At 40.2% G+C, this 27018-nt stretch overlaps 1 protein-coding gene across 1 annotated transcript in view; it reads left to right on the top strand.

Annotated features, from left to right (window-relative positions):
- ZNF365 (zinc finger protein 365) overlaps positions 1–4069 on the top strand; it is a 33217-nt gene extending 29148 nt beyond the window's left edge. The window contains exon 5 of the mRNA XM_032776348.2: positions 3276–4069. Within this exon, the coding sequence (XP_032632239.2) occupies positions 3276–3516 (241 nt within the window). The 3' untranslated portion in view covers positions 3517–4069. The remainder of the gene's footprint in view (positions 1–3275) is intronic.
- Positions 4070–27018: the final 22949 nt, after the last annotated feature.

The raw sequence follows: 27018 nt of genomic DNA on the forward strand, positions 1-27018 counted from the left end.
TGAAGGGCGGCTGGGTCGGCAGGGGTATATATCCGGCACCATAGCGGCGCCACTCCAGGGGGCGCCCTGCCGACCCACCGAGTGTTGCTAGGGTAAAAGTCTTCCGACGAACGTGCACGCGGCGCGCGCGCACCTAACTGGAATGGATATGAGCAATCACTCGAAGAAGAACTTCAGTTTCCATAACTGTCAAGTCAGCTGTTTTTGAGATCACATTACCAATTAAGTTAAAGTTAAAAGAGTTAAGCAAGCATTATATGCATCAGCTGATTTGACATATTGTACCTCTATAGTTTACTCTCCGTAAAACAAATATATTGGCAATTTGATGAAGCTTCAGCTACAAGAGATTTTTCCTACAATATTTTTATTTTTAAAATGTTGCATTGTGGGTCACTGGTTGTTCGAGCAAGAGAACCAGGTTTGAGTCCCACCAACACTCTGGAAGGAGAATCCTCATTTGGTATAAGTAGTTATAGCCCCACTGGGCCTATAACATTTTACATCAGTGTCCTACCACCTTATGTCAGAATGTACTAATAATTAGAGGTGAAACAGAGGATAGGACAGTTGTCAGAGTCAACTGTCAAAAGATGTCAAATGCATCTTTTCTGTAATAACTCAGTAACTCTCACTGTACACTATCTCAGCATCTAGCAACATAGACTAGTTCATAACTGGCTGGTGTGATCTTTTACCATTATGATCTGTTTTAATAAGGTAAAAAGTATTTTTAAATACACTGATTTTTTTTTAATTTAATTTGCCTTTCACACACACTGAAGTCTATAACCATAAGAACTATAAATCATTTGTGTCTGTAACAGTGTAGCACCCACCTCTCATGAGAGTCCTTTCTGGTCCAACGTGTCTTCAGTCATTAGCCAGTCCTGGCCCTGGTATTGAGGGGTGCCCCGAGGGCTTCCTCCCTGGTTTTACCATCTCTGGTCTCTTCTGGCCCCAGTTTTCCAGATGGGCCTCTTAACAGTTCAGACACCCTTCTGGAAGTTTATCGCTGTCCAATTGTAGGCCACTTCCCCAGTGGGAGGACCCAGGCCCACCTACTATATCTGATCCCAGCCCAGGGACCCTAAAAATAACAGACACATGTCCTTTTAATAAAACTGCCTTCAGTTCCCCAGACCACTTCCTCACAGTCTCAGCTTTCACCAATGTTTCACCCTTAGCTCAGGGTTTTTCTGCATTCAGGCCCAGCAGCCAGCCAAGTGCTCTCATTCCCCCAGTCCCAGCCCACACTGAGCAGTCCATGGTACTACAGTTTCTTTTGGACAACACCATATGCACTTCTCTGGTTCCTACAAGGAACTGACTGTGGTGTGCACTGCAGCTCTTTCTTTTGTGGCCCTCCTGAGCCCTGATTGGCTGCTTCTTACAGCCTCTCTCCTGATTGGTTGCTTTCTGCACAGTCTCTCTAGGCTGCTTGGAGGACTTAGCTCCATTGCTCTTTTCCTGTGATGAGTATGGCAGGACCCTGAGGCGTCCAGTAGGGCGCCTGTGGGCCTAATCCACCCCATCACAGTGTCATATTAAGGTTGGCTAAAATTTTCAAAGTAGCCCAAGAGAATTAAGCACTCAAATGCCCTGTGACCAGCACCACCACTAACTTCAGGAGCAGAGACTCAGCTGGTGTCTGTTGTCATAACTCCATTGACATTAGTGGAACTATACTAATTTACACAGCTGAGGATCAGTCCTTGCGCTCCTCATTGGTCTCCTCAATTTCTCCACTGTTTGCCTGCCAAAATCTGATAGCAACTCAACTTGCTGGGGGCAGCCACCTCTCATGTCCATGCTGCTTGAGATTAGGGTTGGTAGGGGGATCTACATTCCAGAAACTCTTTACCTTTCACTACCTGTCCTTTGAGATTATGGGGTTCTTTTCTCTGTGAGGTTATCTTCATGAAATTACCTCTAAAGTAGTAATCTTAACAAAAACAAATGTATATTAAAGGAAAGAAAATGGAATTAAAATAAAACTTGTTTGCTAACTTCTCTAAATTTGCACTTCTTATAACTTAAACTAGCTCATGCAGTGTTGTTGTAGCCATGTCGGTCCCAGAAGTTAGAGAAACAAGGTGGATGAAGTAATATCTTTTATTGAACCAACTTATGCTGGTGAGAGAGACAAGCTTTTGAGCCATACAGAGCTCTTCTTCAGGTCTGGAAAATGTATTCCTAGTGTCACAGCAAAATGCAAGGCAGAACAGATTGTTTAGCATAAGTAGTTAGCATATACTATGGTCCTCCATGATCCCTTAGGACAGTGTTTCCCAAACTTGGGATGCCGCTTGTGTAGGGAAAGCCCCTGGTGGGCCAGGCCTGTTTGTTTATCTGCACCATCCACAGGTCCAGCCAATTGTGGCTCCCACTGGCCGCGGTTCGCTGCTCCAGGCCAATTGTGTGCTGCCGGAAGTGGCGGCCAGGACGTCCCTCGGCCCACGCCACTTACAGCGGCTCCCTTTGGCCTGGAGTGGCAATCTGCAGCCAGTGAGAGCCGCGATCGGCTGGACCTGCGGACATGGCAGGTAAACAAATCAGCCCAGCCCGCCAGGGGCTTTCCCTACACATGCGGCCTCCCAAGTATGGGAAACACTGCCTTAGGATATGTACTAACTACTTACGCCCTCTTCCACCTTGTATTTTGCTGTGAAGCTGGGAGTATCTTTCCCAATCTTGAAGAAGAGCTCTGTGTGACTCGAAAGCTTCTCTCTTTCACCAACAGAAGTTGGTCCAGTAAAAGATATTACCTCACCCACTTGGTCTCTTTAAACTAGCTAAGGCATTTTCAGTAGAATTACAGAGAAAGCAGAAAAATAAATATTTTACATCTGGAAAGCAATCTCCTCCCTTTAACTATTTTTGTCAGCTTTCCTTGCTGATTAGATATTCTCCACTGTGAACAGAAATTTCTCTTTTATCAAGCTCTCCATCTGAATCTGTTTGTATCCCAGACATAACACCTTTGATCCAAGCCCAGTGCCCTGCTTTCCAAACCAGGTTTCTTCAGCTACCTACTCTCGCAGTGGGGACTGGCTCACTGCTTTAGCGGTCTATTAAAGGTACAAAGACATTTGCTACTGCTTAATAGCAACCCAGATGAGTTTCGATGTAGTGCAGGGGTCAATTTACAGAAGTCATTCTAAAAATGCTAGTTTTACCATGCAATACCTCTGGTAGCCGCAAGTGCTCAGCACCTTTAAAAATCAGACCATTTGCCACCTTTGCAAAATCTGACTGAATTTTTTTTATTTCAGAACCCGAGGAAATCAGCATGGTTCATATAATATACCTGATGCAAAACCTCATTCCCTTCAAAAAGGTAGAATGTTCCTAAAGAAAACCAAGGATGAGAAGAACAGCATCCAACCAGTTATATTCTTCTATGAGCCTGTCGACTGCTCAAGAGAGCTATGGAGGCCACAGAAAAAGGGTGAACCAGTGAGCGCTGCCAGAAAGGTGAATTCAAAATCCAAGCAGGGTAAAAAAGGAAAATAGCTCCAGTAACAGATTATATTCTATAAACAACATGTAGGAGCTACTGGCATAAGGCTTCAACAAAACAGATATTGAATCATGTCTGTTATCTAAGCATTGTACTTTTTCCTATTCATTTGTTCATGCCACAAAATATTAAATATAAATATATATAATATATACAGTATGAAAGAATATTTATATTATTTAGTAATTTTGTTTCCATTGGGGGGGGTCTATAAGTGAAGTAACATTTATTTATGTCAATTTGCATTTGATTTTTCTATTTATTTAATGCTAGAGCATATTGACAATGATCCCAGTATCTTGTTGTATACTATTGTGGCCATATGTTTTATAACCAGAGATTTTAGTGGCAGTATGTGGTTTACTAATCTCATTTCCATCTATGTCATTGCATCAGTTCAGAAGAATCCATTTAATTGGCATCCTGATACTCAGTCTTTGCACTTAATTGGTGTGATTGCCAGGAAACATGTTCAGTGACAAATCACTACATATACCAGCACACTTAGTTGTGAGAAGGGCATTTTAGTGTAATCCTACAGTGCTGTCTTCAAAACAGTTCATAGCAGCAGATTGGTATTTGCAATCCTGAATTTTCTCTGTGCAGCCCTGCATGTTCATTTCATGCTCCTTCCATGCTTTACTATAGCTGCTAAACAAAGTGATTTTACCTAGGGCCAAATTCCAAGCTGGTGTAAATTGACACAGCTCAATTACCTTCAGTGTTTGCTTTGAAAATGCTGTATGCTTTGTATTTTCAGTACTGTTACAACTCCTGCCATGGTTGATCAGCTGGAACTGAACTGGAGCCTACAATCAGAAGCTACTTTGTCCATGTCTACACTGCAGTTAGATATCTGCAGCTGGTCCATGTCAGCTGACGTGGGCTCACACCAGGGCTCAGGCTGAGGGGTTGTTCAATTGCAGTGTAAATATTTGGACTCAGACTACAGCCCGAGCTCTGGGACCCTCCCACTTAGTAGAGTCTTAGAGTTCAGACTTCAGCCCAAGTCTAAACGTCTACACCGCAATTAAATAGCTCCTTAGTCTGAGCCCAAGTATCAGCTGGCACAGGCCAGCCTCAGGTGTCTAACTGCAGAGTAGACATACCCTTTGAGCTAACGGAATAACTCCATTACCAGCTAGCAGTAGTAGTGTCTTTCCCTCTGTGGATTAGCAGCTGGAGGGAAAGATGAGTTACGCTATGTGCCAGCATGTTCCACTGTAATATATGTTTTTAGGCAATTAATGAATATTTTTCAGCACAGTGTATTACGTGATCCTCTCTTAATTGGGATGATAATTTAGGACCCAATCCTGCTAATTTTTATGTGTATGAATACTCCTTTCACACACTAATACTCCCATGGATTTCAAATAAACACATATGAGTACGGATGTTAGAAATGATCGCAGGATTGGATCCTTAACTGGAATGTCTCTACTGCCACTGGTTTGTGCCAGTTAAAAGGATTCTACTTGATTATAATGTTCTTCAGAATTAATTTTGTGTGTATATTTTTGGTAGAATTAATCCTTATGCCAAGTTTATAAATATTAGCATCCTGTTTAGATTACTGGCAAGAATTGTTTTCTTGAGAAAAGAATAAATAGCAGAGTCAAGTCTCTGTTTAATTTATTTTTAAATGCTCTTAACAGAAGTAAATCGTCTTTGTGGAAGCTGAATTTTAAAGTATATATATAAAGATGTGCAGAAAATGTTACTTGTTTTTTATAATTATGACTGCAAGCATAACTGAGTGAGAAGAAACAGAAGAAAACATATCACCATGACTATTGCTGCAATAAACTAGATTTGCAATATATTCGATGTAGACGATAACTAATATGCTAAAATGCAGGAAACAACAAATGTCACACATTTTTCATTTCCTAGAATGTATCACAGTGAAGAATGAAACGATTGAGTTCTCACTTTTATTTAAGATAATGTATATGGGACTATCATGTGTGTGTTTAAACTTTCACAACACTGTTTCAACTGAAAGTCACAGTGTAAAAAAAAATCATGTATTTAAATTGTTGACATTTTAAGATATGTTTAGATATCTCATTGCAAATTTAACGTTATGTCATGTTAGACGTCATGTGCTGGTAAAAAAACAATGATTTGTAAATTGTATTGCATGCTGTTTTTTGTCAGGTAGTATCTGATGAGAACCATCTTTTGCAATCCATGCAGCCAAAAATTCTTTAAACTTTTCTACTGCTTCCCACATTATCAGCTTTCTTTGAAAAAAATTGCAGCTCTCTTAATGCAGATAGTAAAGGAGGATGTTTAGAAAGAACTTAAGTAAAACCCATTAGCCCATTCTTTATTAGTCAAGAGTAAAAGTAGACTTTTTATTTTTCAGTACCTTGTCTACTTTTTGTGGATGATAAGTTACCAAAGTTAAGCAAAACTATTCATATTTCATGCATGAGAGGCTTATTTTATTATTTATCAGCACTTGAAATCTCTGCTATAAGTTGTCCTTTAAAAAAAAAGTTGCATGCTCTTTAACTTTCTAAATCCTAAACTGTTAAAGACACCATTTGCTGAATCAATGCCAAACTAGTCCTTTGCAAAGAAGTTGAAATATACTGTAACCCACAGAAAAAGAATTTAGAATATAAAAATTCTAAAATAAAGCTATTTTTCTCAGTTATTGTGTTTATGAACTATGTAATAGTACAATGCATGTTTGTGCAATGATGGCAGACAGAGGCATGAATACAAAAGAAAAATATCCCCCCGATGGCACTGTTCATTAGTTAGTTGCTTGTTACATAAAGTGAAACAAGGTGGATAAGGTAATATCTTTTACTGGACCAACTCTGTGCGTGAGAAAGACAACCTTTTGAGAAGAACTCTGAAGAAGAGCTCTGTGGAGCTCAAAAGCTTCTATCAGCAACAGAAGTTGGTCCAATAAAAGCTCTTGCCTTGTTTGCCTTGTCTCTGTCATATCCTGGGACCAGCACAGCTACACCACCACATTGCATTAAGTGGCAGTTTACATAAGTGTAAGTTAATTGGGCCCCAATCCTGCAAAGATGTACAAATGAATTTGACCCAACAACATGAAAATAAAATGCCTTTTTCTGAAAAGATTTAATTTCTTTTTGAGGAAGAAAACTTCTGTAGAAACAAAAGCTGCGAAAAGAAGTGGTATTAAGACATGGTAAAAGGAGATGAAAAACCTCTAAAGGATATTTTCAAGTCTGAATATTATTAATTCCTTACTCTGTAGGCCAAAATGGCTCCTGCATGGAAATATCTTGCAATTCTGTAGACCTGTTTTTAAGTGAATGTCTGATCTTCAGCTGAACATAATTGCTCCACCAACACTACAAAGCATCAATCATGTCTATTATTTTATGGCACAGATAATATTAATAATGATAGGTACATTTTAAGAATAGGGGGAAAATATATATATGCAGTACATCTAACATAACTTTTTTTGTTTAGGTGGCTTTTTTTTTGCTATTCTACAATTTGGAATGTAAAAATGTTCATTTAAAATTAAAAAGCTTTTTATTTTTAAAATTAAAATAGAAATACAAATATCTGAAGCCAAGAACTATCAGGCTGGTATCTTCAAATGGGCCTAAGAAATTTAGGCAGCTGAATCCAATGGAAAGTGAATAAGAGTTGGGTGCCTAGTTCCTTTTCGATCCTTTTGAAAATTGCCGCTTGGAGTTCTACATCTATCACTTTAAAATGATTCAATGGATGCTGACATCTCAAAGCAGCATGCACTCATTTAGACCTTATGGGTCAGCTTTTATCTTAAAACAAAATGTTCTAACAGCCTTGTAACATTTCAGTGCAGGAAAATAGGAGACTCTAATGGAAATCCTGATGGAGCCTTAATTATAGTAGTGCAGAGAAGCACTGCTACCATTTTGATGTACTCCTGCCAGTTGAAGAAATAGCCTGTTTTAAAGCACTTGAAGGCATTTGACCCCGCAGTATCTCAACAATACAGGGAATTTCAGGCTATTTGAGGCACTCTAAATACATGTCTTTTGTTTCCAAAAGAGTTACTGGAAATATTCAAATATTCATATTCAAAGGAATGGGCGTCAATAATAACGTCAACTGTGCCTACCAAATTACCACTTCTGCTGTCCCTAATAATGCACTACAATGGTATTCAACTCCTCAAGTCTATTTGAGCAAAATCCTGTCCCTTTATTGTGCATCACCAAATGGTTGCTGCTGTGTCTTCTTGCATCATCCTAATGTTGATTATTTCCAGAGATCCTGTTTGAAGTGTTTGGAGTAAACTATTTTAGTGTTTTGTGTACAAGCAGTAGTTCTTTTTATTCCAGAAGTGATTTTACTGGATGAAACATTCAATAGACTCTTATAAATAGAACCTGGTGTTGTGAACAAAATGTCCATTCTCATTTCATTGCTAATGCCACATTCTATTTAGTTTCAATGTTTTGCAGTCTGGTTCTTCCCTCAGGATGGGTGATATAAACAAACAATTATCTCTAAATGCATTTGGTGGTTTGGCAAAGTCATTTTATCTTTCTTGATGTTACCTACATGAAGCAGGCATAGTTTCAACATTGGCTTAAATGATGTATAAAATAATTAGTAAAAACATATACTTTATATTGTTTCAGTAAAACTAGAATGTAAAGGTAGAAAGGGCTGTACAGAATTGACAAATGGAAATCAATATTCAGCTTGTGTTAAGAGTAACTTTCAAAAAGCGAATATAACAGGCCCTCAAACAAATTCCAGACTATCATGGCACTTTTGTTGATGAATTAAGTTCTCATTTTAAGCAGCAATGGCAGAAGGAACTTCAGGTGTTTATTTCTGATGCATATTCTCAGAAGCATTACAATTACACTGCATACTACATATTTCTTAGCCCTCTCTGATGCTACTTGTTGCCTAGGTCCCAAAATATAACTCTAAATGGTAGCCAACCTGTCACACTAATACCCTAAATCACTGTTTGAAAAAACAGAAAGGAGGCTAAGAATTAATTCCAAAAAAGTAGATTTTAGGTCCAAATTTTTAAAGTCCTCTGAGTCTAATGGGCATTTGTGTTTTTAGAACATCGCCATAGTCTTCAATGGGCTTTGGGTCAGGGCAATAAATAGCTTTTAAAATAAATAAATAAATAAATAGCTTATGTTCTGGATTTGCTCTGTTATAGCTTTTCACACAAAGCAGAACTGTTCTGAGTGGGATGTAGCCTGGCTAATCTGTAGTACCTCCACTCATTTACAGTCAAGTTTTTCCTCACTTTGAGGATTTTTCATGTTGCTTTGCAAACAACACTTTCTGCTTCATAATTTCAGATCAATATCCTAAAGGAATAAATGCAAGATCTTCTCTGCTTCAGGCTACAAGCTGTGAACTGGAGCTATGTCCATCCTGGATAGTCAAGGCAAAGAGATCGACATGATGTCTGTTTTGGAGGAAACTGTCAATGCTTCCAATGTTGTATGTAGTGTTATTGTAGCCACGTTGGTTCAGGATATTAGAGAGACAAGGTGAGGAAGGTAATAACTTTTATTAGTCCAACTTCTATTGGTGAGAGAGACACGCTTTCAAGCTACACAGCGCTCTTCTTCAGGTCTGGGAAAAGTATTCAGAGGATCACAGCTACATACAAGATGGAACAGATTGTTTAGAATAGATATCACATATTCTAAGGGGCATTCAAAGTTGATTGGCCTGTTAACACCTCTGCAGACATAGGGAAAAAAGGGGGAGAGAAGGGACAATGTGATGCTCAGAGTACCTTTCCCAGACCTGATGAAGAGCTCTGTATAGCTTGAAAGCTTGTCTCTCACCAACAGAAATTGGTCCAATAAAAGATGTTACCTCACGCACCTTGTCTCTCTAATGCTTCCAACAACAGCTAAATGAATAAATGACTACATACTGTTTTAGGGCCAAATCCTGCCCTCAGATAGACAAGTGCAATTCATATTGACTTCAGTGGGCACTGCACATGGGTACATGAAATCAGAATTTAGTCCTTTGAATCTGCACTTTCAGGAGAGAGATCTCCCAGATGACACAAATTTATTTCTGTAAATTTATCAAGCATTTGTGCAAACCTGCAGGCAATATGACATATTTTATAAAACATATACAGATAAACCAATGGATTCATTTCCTTAAAATGCCTCCACCCCCAAAAGTTCTCTTCCTCTCAATATGTGCAAAACCTTTCCTCTTACTGCAAACAAATTTATTCTTCCTCAGCCTGCTAATGCCATATACTATATATATTATTCAGATAAAGTTACAAATAGTCTCCTTAACTGACCAACCATTTGAGAGACTTTTGCCTAAACACAGCTACTCTGAAAATTTCCTCGTTACCTTCTAATTTAAGATACACAAAGTAAATAGAATTCTACATATTACATTGGAAATATAAAATATAGGTATTTCACTATCTTTTATGGGCTTCCAACAATCATAACATACAGCCCTGGCAGTATTTAAAGAGGAGAAATACAATATGATTGAACTCATATGAAATGCTTTCCCTGAGGAGTTACCATTAATAAATAACTTCTGAAAATGAAAAATAAAAGCAAGTCTGCAGTACAACAGTATGTTGTAGAACATTACAGGAATTTAAAAACAGAAACATGAAGACAAACCTTCAAAATCATGGTAAACACTATTTGTAGACTTGATCCAAAACCCAGTGAAGTCTTTGTTTAGTTAGTAAGAGACAGGATTTTGTATTGTGTCTATGATAAATAGATTAGAAAAATGTTGAGGGCCTGAAGCCTCAATGTGAATTGTTTTAGTTATAAGATTTAGCAAGGCTTGATTTACAATGTATTCTGCTGAATATAAAATACAATATAAAATACTGCTCTCTGTATACCATTGAAGGTTTCTGTGAGAGACTGTGTGAATGAGGAATGAATGCATCACGAAAAGATAAGGTGTGAAAGCCATCACAAATGTCCAGATGGTCAAGAAAAAGTGAGAGACTTGGAAAGACCAGGAGACAATCAGAAAACATCCATTGTATCAGATGCTAAACATGTTAACAGCACTGATGACCTCAGAGGTGAGGTAGGCACCCTGAAGGCGAGACAACAAATAGGAGATAACGATGGGAAGCCCGACAATAACCATCAGATGATAACAGCAGAAAACCCCAAGATTAACACCACTTAAGAACTAATGATTACAGGATGACATTGCAAAATGCATGGACTCAAATGGGAATTTACAACTATAAAGCTACAGTGTTTGCCATGGAACTCTGGATTCAATCCTGCAAAGCCTCAGAGCATCAGATTGCAACCGACAGAGTCCAGCTCCTCACTCATGCTCAATCTAACTGGCCAGTAGATTGACTCGAGCTACAACAGACTGGTAACTATAAACATGAACTGGCAGGAGTGTGTGTGTGTGTGTGTGTGTGTGTGACTGTTCCCCCTGAAAAGATCCTGTGTGCTTTGTATGAGCATAACATCCTCGCTTCCTCCATATCCATATATCGTTTCATACATGCGTGCATTGTTCTTACTTATAGACTTCCCCTCTTCTAGAATCAAACCTACACATTTCTGCCAGGAAGTTCTCGAAATTCCTCGCTTTCTCACTCCATATCTTTCACCCAGGTAAATCTTATTTTTAAGGTTCATTATTCATTCTTTCCATATGTTCAAACCATCTTAACTTTCAAATTATTATCCTGTTTGCAATTTAATTTTAAAATTTATATTATCTTCTTATCATAAGATTACTTACCCTATTAATCAATGTTCTCCCGCACATATTTCTCAATAAAAGCATTCCCACTGCATTTATTCGGCTTTCATCCTAATATCATAAATTAAGTATATATCCGGCGTAATGGAATTTATATTAATTATTTTTTGCCTAATTTACAGATGGCGAAGCAAGGCCCAATCGACATATTTATCAAGCAGAGACATCTGGCTGCTGAACATGCAAATAATTCTGAATCAGATGATGACAATGTAAATGAAACTGAAGTATTGTCAACAAAAAGAATTTGTACTAGCTTTACTCGGAAATATGACTCCTCATACATTCAGTTCGGTTTTGTAGCCACGAATGATGGTGGAGTGCCAAAACCGTAGTGCATTATTTGTGGCAGTGTGTTGGCTAATGACACAATGAAGCCATCAAAGCTCAAGAGGCATTTAAATACAAAACATGATGAAATTAGTTCAAAGCTGAAAGAGTTCTTCGAAAGAAATCATGTTGATTTAAAAGGCCACCAGAAACAGATCTTTGAAGTGTCACACATAAATACTTGTGCTTTGTGAGCTTCTTATAAAGTAGCACTTCGCGTTGCTAAGGCTAAAAAGCCACACACAATCGGTGAGACACTAGTGATAGGCTGTATTAAAGATATCTGCATGGAAATGCTGGGAGAGCCGGTGGCAAAGAAAGTGGCTCAGGTGCCACTTTCAAATGACTCTATAGCTCAACAAATTCACGATCTGGCTCAAGATATGGAAGATCAGCTCATAGGACAGATTAAATTAGCAAAGTACTTTTCTTTGCAGCTTGATGAATGTACAGGTGTTGCTAATACAGCAATTCTGATGGTGTATGCGTGCTTTGACATGAGGGTGATTTGAAGGAAGAGTTTTTGTTTTCTGCTTTACTACCAACAAAAACAACTAATTCTGAACTGTTCAAGACCGTGAGCGACTACATCATTAACAAATGTGTGTTGGATTTCAAGTTTTGTGTAGGTGTATATTCTGATGGTGCTGCTACAATGACAGGACGGCAGTCAGAAGTGGTTACCCAGATTAAGGTGCTTGCACCCGAATGCAAGTCGATGCACTGCTTCCTTCACTGAGAAAGTCTTGCAACAAAAAAAATGTCAACAGAACTAAACAGTGTGCTCAGCGAGGTCATAAAAATTGTGAACCATGTAAAGGCGAATGCTTTAAATTCGAGACTATTCACTGCATTATGTGATGATATGGGAGCTGATCATAAACAGCTCCTATTGCATGCCGATGTACGTTGGTTATCGAGGGGAAAAGTCCTGTCAAGAGTATTTGAGCTCTGAAACGAGCTTGCCAGGTTTCTTCAGGACAAAAAACCAAACTGGTCACAATTGTTCCTAGATATGGATTGAATATAGCCACACTGGCTTATTTGGCTGATATCTTTGCCATCTTTAATGATCTCAGTACCTCCATGCAGGGAAGGATGGCTTCATGTCTTACGATGGCAGACAAGATTGACGGACAGAAACGAAAGCTAAAAGCATGGAAGAGTCAAGTGTCAAGAGATCACCATGACATGTTTCACAACTTAGCGACAATCATCGCCAATGCAGGTGAAGACCTTGATGTTACATCTTTACGAAATGTGAACACTTGACGAATTTGGCAGAACGTTTTGAGTTTCACTTTCCAGCAGAAAGAAGATTCACGGAAAGGGACTGGATGGATCTGAAATCCTTTTATTTCATTGAAAGATGACTTAACTGTCACTATGGAGGATAAGTTGTTGGAGCTGGCTGCTGACAAAAGATTGAAGATGAGTTTCGAAACTACAACATCACTTGCTTCCTTTTGGATAAAAGTGAAAGCAGAATATCCTGAGCTTACTGAAATTGCTCTGAAAACTCTTCTCCCATTTCCTTCAACATACCTCTGTGAGACTGGCTTCTCAACCATGAATGTCATTAAGACAAAGTACAGGAATAGTATGGATAGTCATTCTCCATTGCAAGTGGCACTGTCCTCAACTGAACCACAACCGGATAAGCTGACAAAGCAGCAGCAGGCTCACCTTTCACATTAGTAAAGGTTGAGGTCTTAACATGCCTATTAGTGTGTTACTAATTTTTTTATAATATCTTTATTAGGAGACTTTGCTGGTTTGTTTTTTTAATATTTTTAATTTTTATTGTAATATTGTATTATTTGTTTACAAACTAAACACAAAATAAAAAATGTCTGTCAACTTTTATTTTATTCATTATATTATTTTTGGTATAAATTAATATTACTACGAATGTTCAAATAATATTTTGAATAATATAATGGGAACATCTCCGCATGTACGCCACACGCTCATTCCAATTAATAGAGTGAAGAATGTTAGTTTTTCTGATCTGATGTGCTACGTGCCCATGCGAAAACGATAATAATGTGGCACAAATATGGTACCAGTCCCTGGCAAATATGGTACCGGTCCCTGGCACATTGGGAGGAAAAAATTGCCAGTCTGCCACATCAGATAGTTTGAGAAGCACTGGGCTACAGGATTGACTTCCCCATACTCATATCATTCCCTTGCTGCAGTAGAAATTGCATAATGTCTAGCAAAGGTTTCAGCTAAAGACCACGTTGCTGCTCTGCAGATGTCCACAATAGGGACATTTTCCATAATTGCCCTGGAGACTGAGCGTACTCTGACTGAATGTGAGGACAGCTTTTCAGGAGGCATGATGCCTTTGATCTTGTAGCAAATGACAATACAGCTGGTGATTCACTTGGGCGGTTGTTGCTCTGTTATAGGATGCCCTCTCATTCTTTCTGCACAGGAGATGAACAGCTGTGATGAGACCAGAAAGGCGTCTGTTTTATCCAGATAAAAGGCCAGTTCTTGGTGACTACCCAAAGTGTGGAGCTTTTGTTCATCTTCAGGTGCATCTGGCTTTGGAAGAAGGCTGATAAAAATATTGATTTGTTGAGGTGGAAATCAGACACTATTTTAGAGAGAAACTTGGGTGTGGGCTTTCCTGTACCTTGCCTTGTAAAAAAAACAATGTATGGAGGATCTGTTTACAGCAGTGTTTCTCGAACTGGGGTCGCCGCTTGTGTAGGTAAAGCCCCTGACGGGACGGGCCGGTTCGTTTACCTGCCCCATCCACAGGTCTGGCCGATCACGGCTCCCACTGGCCGCAGTTCACCACTGCAGGCCAATGGGAGCTGCTGGAAGCGGCGGTCAGTATGTCCCTCGGCCCACACCTCTTCCAGCAGCTCCCATTGGCCCAGAGCAGCGAACCGCGGCCAGTGGGAGCCGCGATTGGCCAGACTTTCAGACAGGGCAGGTAAACAAACTGGCCCAGCCCGCCAGGGGCTTTCCCTACACAAGCGGCGACCCCAGTTCGAGACAGGGCACATAACTCTCCTACTTTCCTCACTGAGGTGACGGTTGTTAGAAAGGGCACCTTTGCTGAGATGTATAATAATGAACAGGAGGCTTTCACTTTGAAAGGGGGACACATAAGGACTGATAACACTGAGGCTTGTTCTACACTAACAACTTATGTCGGTATAGCTATGTTATTGAAGGGTGTGGAAAATCCACATTCCCGAGCAACACAGTTATGCCTGCCTGACTCCTAGTGTAGACAGCCCCATGTTGATGGCAGGGCTTCTCCCATTGACATAGCATCTCCTCTCAGGGAGATGGAGTACCTATACTGAAGGGAGAAGCCCTCCCATTGGCATAGGTAGCTTCTACACTGAAGACCTACAGTGGTGCCACTGCAGCATTTTAAGTGTAAGCAAGCCCTAAATTTAAATCCTACTATGGAGTAGGGTTTCTGATAGAAAGATTGTTCCCACCAAAGCCTTTTAGGAACCTAGTAGTCACAGGATTAGAGAATACAGCCCCACATGTAATATGGGGGTAAAATGCTCAGATTGTAGCCAGGTGCACTTTAATGGAGCTGACTTCCAAAAAACCTGACTCAGTAGTCCAAATAGTCCAAAATCTTTTGAATCATGGATTGTGTAGGAGACACACTGTGGCTAGCCATCCAGACAAACACTTCCACTTACAAAGGAAAGCAGCAATGGGTGGCCTGCATGAAGATGTACCTGAGCTGCTCCTCAGTTTGCATCTTAGTTCTCATCTTGGAGCCCCAGCAAATCGGACTGCCTGTCCCTGATGTGACCCTCACCCAAGCCCTTGAGACAGTGAGAATGAGGGCTGCTTACAGGCAACAGCTTGTGATACTGGAGCAGGGCTTGAAGTCAGGTGACCTTGGCATAGACTCCCCTGGTACAAGGCAGAGCCCAGAACCCACTGACTAGTAACCAGACATGCCAAACCCGTGGGAAAAAAAAGACAGAAATTGGGCTTGTTTTTGGCTTAATTGGCTTGTGAGTTGCTTGTTGGCTAGTTTTTGGCTTGTTGCTTGTTGTAGCTTGTTGCTTCTTTTTTTGATCGGATTCTGGCAAGGGGAGGGCAAGCAGGGGCAAAGGAAACAAAGGGGGAGAGAGTTGTGGGTGCACAGCAGGCCCACCACAGTCCCAGACTGCTTGCCGGGGGGATCTAGTCACGCAGAGTGTTGGGTTCTTAGGGATTGGCTTGTTTTGGCCTTGTTTCGAAATGGGATTAGCTTGATTTTTGGCTTATTGCGAAAATTGTGGTGCTTATTTACCACATGAAAGTTGGCAACTGTGTTATTAACAGCAGAACAAATAGAAGAAAGACAGAAAAGAAAGGAGAGAGGTCCAAGGGACCCAAAAACAATAGTTAGTACCACTAACTATTATTAACTACTAACTATAGTGGCCTGTTCACAGAAGGAACATGCTGACAGCATACTATGACCACCTTCATAAGAAGGAACTGAAATATGGGCAGGGAGACTTTGCCCATTTATATCCTCAGCTCTGAGCACCAGGCATGTCCGGGCACAGCTGTGGCCACCCCTACGAGAACCGTGACTCTCTGTCACCAGTGCACAAGACACACACACGCCCAGTGTAACAACTATATGCAACCATTCAAAAAACTACTATAATTCCCTTTATTCAGACTTTACAGGTTATAACTTGGGGTATGTCTTCACTACCGGCTGTATCGGAGGGTAGCAATCGATTTCTCAGGGATCGATATATCGCGTCTCATCTAGATGCGATAGTTCGATCCCCAAACGTGCTCCTGTCGACTCTGGAACTCCACCAGAGCGAGCAGCGGTAGTGGAGTCGACAGGGGGAGCTGCGGCCGTCGATCCCGCGCCGTGAGGACCCGAGGTAACTCGATCTAAGATGCTTCGACTTCAGCTACACTATTCACATAGCTGAAGTTGCGTATCTTAGATCAATCCCCCCCCACTGTAGACCAGCCCACAGACATTATGCTTTTAACACCAGATGTCTATTTCATATGTAAAAAGGAATTGAGAGCTAATAGTCTTTTCAACAAATTATCAGTTCACATTCTGCTATCCCAAAACCTGGGAAATGAATTCCTTATCTGAATTTGATTATCTCCAGCTGCAATGCATCTCACTGACACAGACAGCTATTTTTGGGGGGGGGATGGGGCGAAGGGTGTTAAGTTGTAGTGCCTCTAATGTATTGACTTTATATCATCTGCATAGTGTGTCCAGTCCATCTTCTTTAATTCATTTTGCTTTTGTCTATTTGTAAATAGAATAATACCCTATACCAAAAAGGTATATTGTCATATGCATAAATCCCAATTCTGAACCTTAGCATCCAAAATGTGGGTGCCTAGCATAAATCCTCTAAGCTTAATTACCAGCTTAGATCTGATAGCGCTGCCACCAGACAGGAATTACAGTGCCTGCCTCACTCTGGTCTCTCCCAGAATCTTTTCTGGGGGATGCCCAAGATTCAGATGCCCTAGTCTTCACTCAACGGGAATAACCCACTTCCCTGTTCTGCTCTTGTACTCCCGCGCGCATGTCTTCCACTCTAGGAGTACACTCTAGGAGAGTGTCCTGCTTTCACATGGTCCTTTGAAACAAAACCAGAGAGATTAAGTGTCTTCTCCCCTCACCCGCCAGAGCTATGCTAGATTTCAACCTAGTCAATCTAACACAAGAGAGTTCCCCTCCCTCCTTGTTCCTTAGCCTTACCAGAGAAAAACTCAAACAGGTTTTTAAAAGAAGCTTTATATAAAGAGAAAAAGACATAAAAATGTACTCTGTATTAGGTGACATATACAGGGTCAATATGCTTAAAGTAAAAATGAAATAACAGCCTTTATTCAAAAGAATATACAATTTAAACATTCCGCTAAAACTACACACATGTAAATACAAAAAAGCAACATAAAGCTTTTATATGTTTTTCTACTGCTATTTACAAATTGGAACAGAAGATCTTGTGAGAAGCTTGAAGGAGGACAGTTTACATCTCTCTCCAAAGTGCGGATGGAGCACAGAACTAGAGACCAGTACAATGACACACACCCAAAAATTCCCTCTCTGAGCTTTGAAAAATCCGGTTTCCTGATTGGTCCTCTGGTCAGGTGTGTGGTTCCCTTTGTTAACCTTTTATAGGTAGAAGAAACATTAACCCATAGCTATCTATTTATGACATATATGACATGCGTTTGTCTGAAGGCATTGACACATCTTCAATGCATCAGTCAGGTGCTAGAAAATGAAATTAACCTTGACTGAACTTTTACTCTATGGAATTATTTTCACAAGAATAATATAAATGTGGATATTTCTCTTCTTTAAAGTTATGTCAGGAGTTATGGCCCTTCACTTCTTAAGGTATATGAAAAAATCCTGGACTGCATCAGTGTTGTGATTATTTTTATGGGGGAGGAAAGGATGAAGTTAAGGTAATTCAAACATTAAATATGTATAGTCACCTGGGGAGATATCCCAGGGAAGTTAGAGAGAGGAGTATTCAGTTTTTCATCACACTCTACATTTCAGCATTAAGATTTGACAACTACTTGATCCCAAAATATTGCATACAAATGGAAAAATGGATTTTAAAAATAAAGTTAAATAAGCTTGTCACTGTAATGTGTACAAAAGATACATTTCCATCCAAGATCAATTAAAACTGCAGAATATACATCTGAAATCATCTTTAAAGAGTGTTCCGAACTGCACTAAAATCAACAGGAAAAACTGGCATGTTGTATCATAGACCAGCATTGCACAACATCTGTAGTTCATCTGCTGAAACCCTAGCAGAACAGTAAAATACTCTGCATGTGTGTTACAATTCACAAAATTCCAGAGTTAGGATTTTAGGGCAGAACCAATCAATCAATTTCACATCTCAGATTCCTCTCCCCATCAATCTTCTTTCAGCACAAAATTGAATGTGGTACAAATTATGTGGTTTTACCATGTTACTCCATGTAGTTTTAGTGGAATTATTTGCTTAAAAGGAACATGAATCAGCTACTGGCTTTGCTTGCACTCTGTACACCCTAAAATATTTATGCTAAATTGTCACGTGTCCACTTACTTGCAAAATGCGCCCAGAGAAAAGTGGGAAGAGAGATCTGTGTGAGGTGCAGGAGAATGTACTGAGTGCAAACTAAAGCCTTCATATTGTGGCAAGTACAGTTTATACTTTAAAAATATGGCCCTATGTGCCTAAGGCCACGTCTATACGACGTGCCGTATCGGTGCATTACAATCGATCCCTGAGCGCGCTTACATCTATTCCGGAACTCCACCAAAACCAACGGAGTTCCGGAATCGACATGGCGAGCCGCGCACATTGATCCCGCGCGGTGAAGACAGGTGAGTAGATCGATTTTAGATAATCGATTTCAGCTACGCTATTCTCGTAGCTGAAATTGCGTATCTAAAATCGATTTTCGCGCGTCGTGTAGACCTGGCCTAAGTTACTTAGATGGTAGCAGGAGCAGTTGTACAAGAGATCTCTTTATGTCCTGGGTGGAAATGAATTTGATTCCTTTACAGGTATTTAGGAATCTAAAGATGCAGATAAGCACCTACTGTCGTTTTTCAAAAGTGCCCGGGCATCTACTAGGTGCCTGTCTACCTTTAGAAACCTAAATACCTTTAAAAATCTGGATCTGAGGAGTCTAAATCACATTGACTAAGTCACTTTTGAAAATGGGACTCCTAAGTCACTTCAGTGCTTTTAAAAATTGCATCCGTTAACAAGTAATGAAATTACAATCAGGGAGGAAAACAAGAAGCTATTTATGAAATGGAGACCGCACTGATAGCTAAACACTTTTATCGTAGATCTTTTTTAAAAATCAAATAAATTTTGTTTTAAGAAGGCACTCAGAAACTACCGAACAGTTTCATTCAAGTAAGAGCAACATGAAGAAACGGTCACAATGCAAAATAAATAAATAAATAAATAAAATGTCTAGATCCAAACATCGCCAGACCTTGATGAGTTTTGGATATGGATCTGAACTCCATGGCCAGCATTTATTCTTATGATAGTTCAGACCAAAACCTCAGTTCCACACTACCCCGAATTTGGATCCAACCTCATTTTCACAGTCAGTTCCTATAATGAACACCATTAACACCTGGATGTTTATAAAATTGTGGTATTCACCTTTATTAGGTGTCACCTGCTCCTAGTATGGACTTTGGAGGGGTCTCTGTTGCTCCTGATTAACCCTGTTTAGTTTGCCCCAGTTGGGGCAGTTCTCGGACCCTCACCTCTAATTAAGTCTAGCAGTCTTGACTGTGTTCATGTAGACAGCCTGGTTTTTGGGATGCTACCCCTTTGCTGCCCCAGGCCTTTCTGCCCCTGTTTCCTTCTCTATTCTCTCCCTGTTACCGTATGCTTTGTTTCCTCTATTGACTGAAGCTGCAGGCGCCTACCTCCATGATTGGCAGCTCTGGCAGCTGCATGGTGGTGTGGTCAAGCTGCTTGCCTGTAAACAGAAGCTCTCCTCCCCTTCTGCCGATGCTCAGTTTGGGGTTTGTAGACCCCATTATACCAGGGTATTTACAGTACTTCTTGTACATACCTGCCCCGAGTACAATGCTTATTGGTGGTTGCTTTGGACCCTGTTTATGCTAGTGCTCTCACAGTTGAAAATTTTAGAGGGAAAAAACCTAATGCACGACACACAACCAAGCAGTCTCTCTCCTCATGTTTTCTGATGTATTTTTCTAGCCATTAAATGCTCTAGATTCTTCAGGTATTTTCAAAATATCCTTGTTGGTATCACATGGCAAGCACAAGCACATATGCCCTAGTTTATAATCCTTGAGTCCATAAGATCATCTTGTTTTGAAAAGTGAACTAATCACTGAAAATCTTCCCAAACTGGGGTTATGTTAACCTAGTTCTGGGCACTTTATCTCTAATTGAAGCATGAACATGCGTAATAAATATGCACCTCTTTTGACCTCCATATGCTGTAGATATGCACAAATGACCTCAAAGCATTTGAAATTGACTATGTTGATGTGGGCGAAGATGGCAAAAGAGCAGAATCCATATATTTACATTCTCCATGTTTATAGTCACATAAATTACGTCCAAACTAATCTTATTTTTAGTCTCCAATGGGGTTTGTTCTAAAATAAACCAATTGGCATTTTGAGTCTGTTTCATGCATGTTAACAAGAGGAAAAGAATATAACATCTATATTCTTATTGATACAGTTCTGAAGCTTTCTATTTTTTCTTCTGTCCTGCACGAATGGAGTTAGTTGTTTTTAGGTTTATATTTTAAAAATTACAGGAACTCAATGAAATTCAGTGGAATGCACCCTGTTTAGCAGAGAATCTGCTAAAAGACAGGTGGAACTTTCAGCTTCCAGGACTGCACCTTGTGGAAATACAATGAAAAATCAGAAACAGCAAATACAGATTAGCATAGTATATATTCATATAAAAGGGAATGATACAGCATTCTGTATATTGTAGTCTATAAACATAATGACGTGCCAATTGTATTAAAGACCCCAAACACAAGAATTGTACAGAAAGGAAGAGAATGAAATCCACTTCCAAAACATCGTATTTCTGAGTATGGACCCATTCCTCAAGTTTTTACCTATGCCTCTCTGATTCAGGATAGGTCCTTAAAGGAAAAAAAAATCCAAAAGTTTCCATACATGTGTGTATATTATCCAACTATTTACTTTCCCAGAAGTTAAGTAAGAATTACTGTTCAGCCTGACTAAAATGAGAAGTAAATATAGAAATTAATTTGTCACATGCTTTGCTGATGAGGGGGAGAGGGGAGTTATTCCTCAAAGTGTGTTTGAGCTATAGATCATAACATCCATATAAAAATCTGGACTACTAGATCCCCATTTGTTTTAGGATCAGGCTTGTGACCTTTTGATATAAGCAGAAAAAAGCCCAAGCCATAACGTTTAACTCTTTGTTTGGAATTTGGATGTGTTTCTGTAACGGGCTAAAGGAGTGGATTACATCTGAAGCTGGATTTTGGTTCAAGGCCATCTTTCTCTCAATCTGTTTATCGCATGCAGCATATGCACAAGAACAAAATCAGCCCCGGTAAACGTAAGTTTAATCAATGCATATGCTACATATCTAATAGACAACAGGCCTGATTCTGAACTCATTTAAACTAGTGTAAAATAGAAGTTGCTCCACTGAAACAAATTAAGTTACATTATTGTAAAAACCAGTGTGAGTTCAGAATCAGACCCGAAAAATGGTAACCAAATGTAAAGATTTTATCTACTATTGACCTGATCTGAACATTTGTGTTATTAAAAAATTATATAAAAATAGGTTAGCAAAATTATGTAGCTTGACTCCTTTTGCCACTAGGTGGTGATAGCTGATAATGAATTGATACTGAATTTAGACAATCATTCTACCAATCTTCATTTAAGAGTACTTTTGAATTTTTTCTCTACTCTGGTATTTTATATGCCTTTTATTTTATTTTTTACTCCCTTTAAACATGTTCCATTGTCGTCAGCCACCCTACATAACATCTACTTTCTGCTTCAGCTGAAAAACATTTGAAGTTATCAAAATTAATTCCAGGATTTCTCTGATTACTTGAGTAACTAGAAATGGCATTCAACCAGAAGGAGAATTAGAAGCTAAATAGGGGAGAGCGAGTAATAGTGTTAATGTTGATCATACATGGCCGCAGGATGTTAGTAATAAAATCCAATAGCAGTACTTTAGTCAACCTCAGACTCACAAATGGAATGGGAATGGTCAATATTTCTTTTCTTGAAATAGAGCTGGATCTTGAAACACTAATGGGTACAGTCTATAAGTAACAAAGAGAGTGTTCCAGAAGAATGTTGCAGGATGAGGCCTATAGATCATTAGTAACTTTCTGTTATCACCATAACACCCCAGGGTAAAAGCACTGCAGACGGAATGGGCCAGATCCTCCTTCCTTCCCCTCAGACAATTTCCTTTGTGCTTTCTCAATTGGTGCACAATCCCCATAACCAGCTGGCATAAATCAGAACAGCAGCTAGGCTGCTCTAACTCATGCTAGGGCCAGGAAGAGCACAGATCAACCCAGCCAGTCCTCTGAGAGCTCTCCCCTTTACCGTCCACTCACTCTCCTTTGGGCCCAACAGCTACTGCTTTTCTGATTAAATAAGTCGATGGGGATTTGTGGCCTCCCTAACCCTAATAAAAGGCTGTTGTTGACACTATAGCAATTACATCTACCTGGGAAAGAATGGCAATTTTCTCTTATAAAATGATTCATTTGTAAAAAAAAAATGAAAAAGGTCTAATTCCCTGTAAAAGGCTTAAAGACCTAGCTGCAAATGGCATTTTTCTTTTACTGTTTACCTGGCAACATCTTAACTCTCCGTCATGATAGTCACATCTACCTCTTTTAAGGAATGACTGTGGATGGTTTGTAAAGATAATTTTAAAATACAAATTGCAAAAGAGAAGTGCCCTCCTTACAAGGACTCCTTAAGCTTGCAGTCCTACAAGGATTCCCCATAAGTGGGAGGGGGCTGATACCAGAAAGAGATTGGAACGACAGTGAGAGGTGGTGGTAGGAGTATGGGGTATAATGAAGGAGGGGGGTGGAAGAGTAGTAGCAGTAGTAAGCTCTGATTTGCACCAGCAATTATGAGAAAGGGAGAAGCAGCACTCAGTGCCCTGAAGAAGGGTCAAAGGCAGTGGGGGTATAATCTCCCCTCCCTCCTCTCCCCGTCTATGCTGTGTCATCATCAGAGATGACTCTGCAAGGCGTGTGGGAAGGGAGCAGTACCTCATAACTCTTCAGTTTCACCTCGTTATTTGGCAGCAACTGAATATCAGAATTTTGGCCACCATTTGGCTGAATACTTGAATTAGAAGCCAAATATTTATCCAGCCCTAATCATCGCTGTCAAGTTTGGGGGAGCACTTCTGGAGACACTTCTCACAAATATGAGTGAAGTAAATGAGCTTTGCTGAGAGCCCGGGGACTTGTCCCTCTGGGGAAACATTGTTGGTTTGCTCCCCTCAAACTACTGTGTTCTCTTTGATTATGCTACTCCCAATTCCCCTCACCCTAACCATGTTTCTCCAGCTGTAATCCCCAGTTCCCCAATTTGCATCTCTCCGATTCCCGTTGTAGAAAATGCAGAATGGCTAGTGTTATGACTACTCCCATCTGAGTAAGTTATAAATATTAGAAATTGAAGGAAGAACCGTGTGTGTATTAGTTACAAGAGTGGTTGTGACCGATGTCCATGTATTGTATCCATTTAATACCTACCAAGCCTGAAAAAGAGCTGCTTATCCCCAAGCAAAACACATTGCTAAGATATAAGGTTACACATATATATCAGTTGCTGCCCTTATTGGAATGTTGCAGTTTTTAGGGAAGGAGAGGAATAAAAAGAAAGCATGGAAGTGGCCTAGAAAACAAAATGTTTAAAATGTCCTAAAAATTCCTTAGTCCCATTGGCCTAGGTTTGAGTTGCACAAATGGCTTCCACTCTTTCCCATAGGAAACCAAAAACCACGCTTGTTCTCATTTTTAAGGTTACTTTCATCTAGTCTGGGAGCCGTGCTGTATCACTAAGATGACCAATCACTTAGGGTAATGAATAATAACAAACAGCAAATACATCTGCAGTGTTTGACACTCTGAGTGCAATGCACTGGTTGAAATTTTTTTGCATGAAACATCAGTTAAATACCTTGAAGTAAAGAACAAATTAATCTAAATCAAAGTAATCAAATATATTACTAGCTGTGAATAGCTCGTTCAGTTATAACCTTGACATATATTCTTGCCTATGAAAGTTCAGGCAGATTGGTTTCAGTTTGGTTAAGTTTGGGTGAAAAGAAGAGAAAGTCATGTCAAAATAGGCCTTATAATGAAGGCTTCTTTCAAACTTAACTAAAAAATTGTCTAGCTTTTTATTCTTAAACTGATAGAATAAAAATTACTAAAATCTTCCTCGGACACCCCTCGTAGGTTGTTTGTACTTTGGTTTCCCATTGAAGTAAGGTATGCTGACATCCACAGCTTGAGCCTGTCCTTTGAGCACTGCACTATGAGTGTGGAGAGTACTTCTCACTTTGCTGGGAAACCTTTAAATAGCAAAGGGTAGCAACTCAGTGCTTCACAAAGAGCTACTTGAAGGCCTTGTTCCCCATGACAACAACACTGCTTACGTATAGACAGCATGGTGCAGAACTAAAGAGAAAAACAGTTTATGCTAGAAATGTGAGCATTTCAAAGACTAAAGAACAAAGAATCCCACATATGAATTACATCCTGATTAGCCCGATGACTACTAAATCACTGAAACTAGGGGCCAAATTCTATTTTGAGAACTGACTCACGTAACGATGCCATTGTCGTGAATGTCTGTTAAGCACAGGTAGGTTGTCCCAGTGTTTCAGAAGATGTGATTGTTCATGGAAAAATTACAAATTATATTCTTGGGACCTTGCAAATCCAATGGAAGAAGAATCCAGATGCACATCACAAGATGGCCACAACTCAAACGAGCATGTGAACTAGTCCCAAGCCAACTCTAACCCAAGTCGGCAAAAACGACGCAGACCTAAACCTCACCCATGCCCAGAATCCAAACTCTGCCACCCTTCAAGTACAGCCAAAGACTTTGACTTGGTCCAAACTTTTACCATAGCCCTATCCTGTAAATTGGCACTGATCCTAACCAAAGCCTGAAAGCTCCAGTCAGCTCCAGCATTAAGCCTAGTCTGGGCCTACAAACAGATACCAACCCAAACACTAGCCAGGCCTACAAATTGATACTGATACCAAACCTAGCCCAGGTTCACAAGCCTAGGATGTAACTGCAACCAATTCTTACCAGAGCCTATAAATTGGTGCCAGCCCTAATTCTAGCTTGGTTGTATGAGCTGGATCCATCAAAACCTTTGGACTTTCAAATCATCCCTAACACTAACTCTATCCAAGAATTTACTCCAACCTCAGCCTTAGCTACGGCCCATTCCACAAGCCTGTCCCAGACCTATACCAAGACCAAGCCCTCAGACTTGCCCCAATACTTCTCCTACCAACCCACAAAATGACACCAAACCTGATCCTACCCTGAAATCACAAGCCAGCTGCAAAACTAACCATGTTTAAACCAAGTTAAAGAAAAGGAAGTATTTCTTCACACAAAGCACAGTCAACCTGTGGAACTCTTTAGCAGAGGATGTTGTGAAGGCCAAGATTGTAACAGGTTTCAAAAACAACTAGATAAATTCATGGAGGATAGATCCATCAATGACTATTAGCCAGGATGGGCAGGTATGGTGTCCCTAGCCTCTGTTTGACAGAAGCTGGGAATAGGCAACAGGGAATGGATCACTTGATGATTACCTGTTCTGTTCATTCCATTTGAACAGCAGTGGCTCCAGGCACCAGCGCTCCAAGTGCATGCCTGGAGCGGCAAGCCACGGGGGGAGCCCTGCTGGTCCCTGCAAGGGCGGCAGTCAGGCAGTCTTCGGTGGCCTGCCTGCGGGAGGTCTGCCGGTCCCGCGGATTCGGTGGCAATTCGGGGCTGGTACGCCGAAGCCATGGGACTGGGGACCTCCCGCAAGGAAGCCGCCAAAGGCAGTCTGCCTGCCGTGCTTGGGGTGGCAAAAAAGCTAGAGCTGCCCCTGCATTTGAAGCACCTGGCATTGGCCACTGTTGGAAGACAGGATACTGTGCTAGATGGACCTTTGATCTGACCCAGTATGGCCATTCTTACATTCACAGTTTGGGCCCACAAACTGATCCCAACCCTACATTCAGCTACACTTACTCCTACACTGAACCAACTAACTCATCCCAAACTCAACTCCAATCTCAACTCTAAACTGGGCTCGCAAACTTGTGTTGCGCCAACAAGCAATTGTCTAGGTGGACAAGCCAGTACCCACCCTAACTCCATCCCTTGCAAAAAATCCATCTTCAGTGATATGTCTGGGGTAGGGGGTGGGGATTACAAACTGGCATAAAACTTTGTCTTAGCCCACTCACAATGAAGAATTAATTCAAACACTAATATGAGGCTTTGATCATCTGTAAAATATATACTGTAGGTAGAAGAATTTATATTTGTAATGATACACAAAAGGAGGACCAAGAGCTAAAATAATCTTTTGTGCTAGCAAAATGGTGTGTCTGTGTTTGTGAGTGTAAAATCTCTAGCTTGTAAAGATTTTAAGGGCAGGAATCTAAGTGCTCAGTGCCAAGGTAACAACAAAGGAAGAACTATAGTGTAAGATAGAGTTATAATATTCAGTATTACTGTGAGTATTAACATCATAATTCTGGCATTAATTGTTTCTCAGGATGAA

The sequence above is a fragment of the Chelonoidis abingdonii genome, chromosome 15 (genome assembly GCF_003597395.2).
Source record: "Chelonoidis abingdonii isolate Lonesome George chromosome 15, CheloAbing_2.0, whole genome shotgun sequence".
Classification (NCBI taxonomy): domain Eukaryota; kingdom Metazoa; phylum Chordata; order Testudines; family Testudinidae; genus Chelonoidis; species Chelonoidis abingdonii.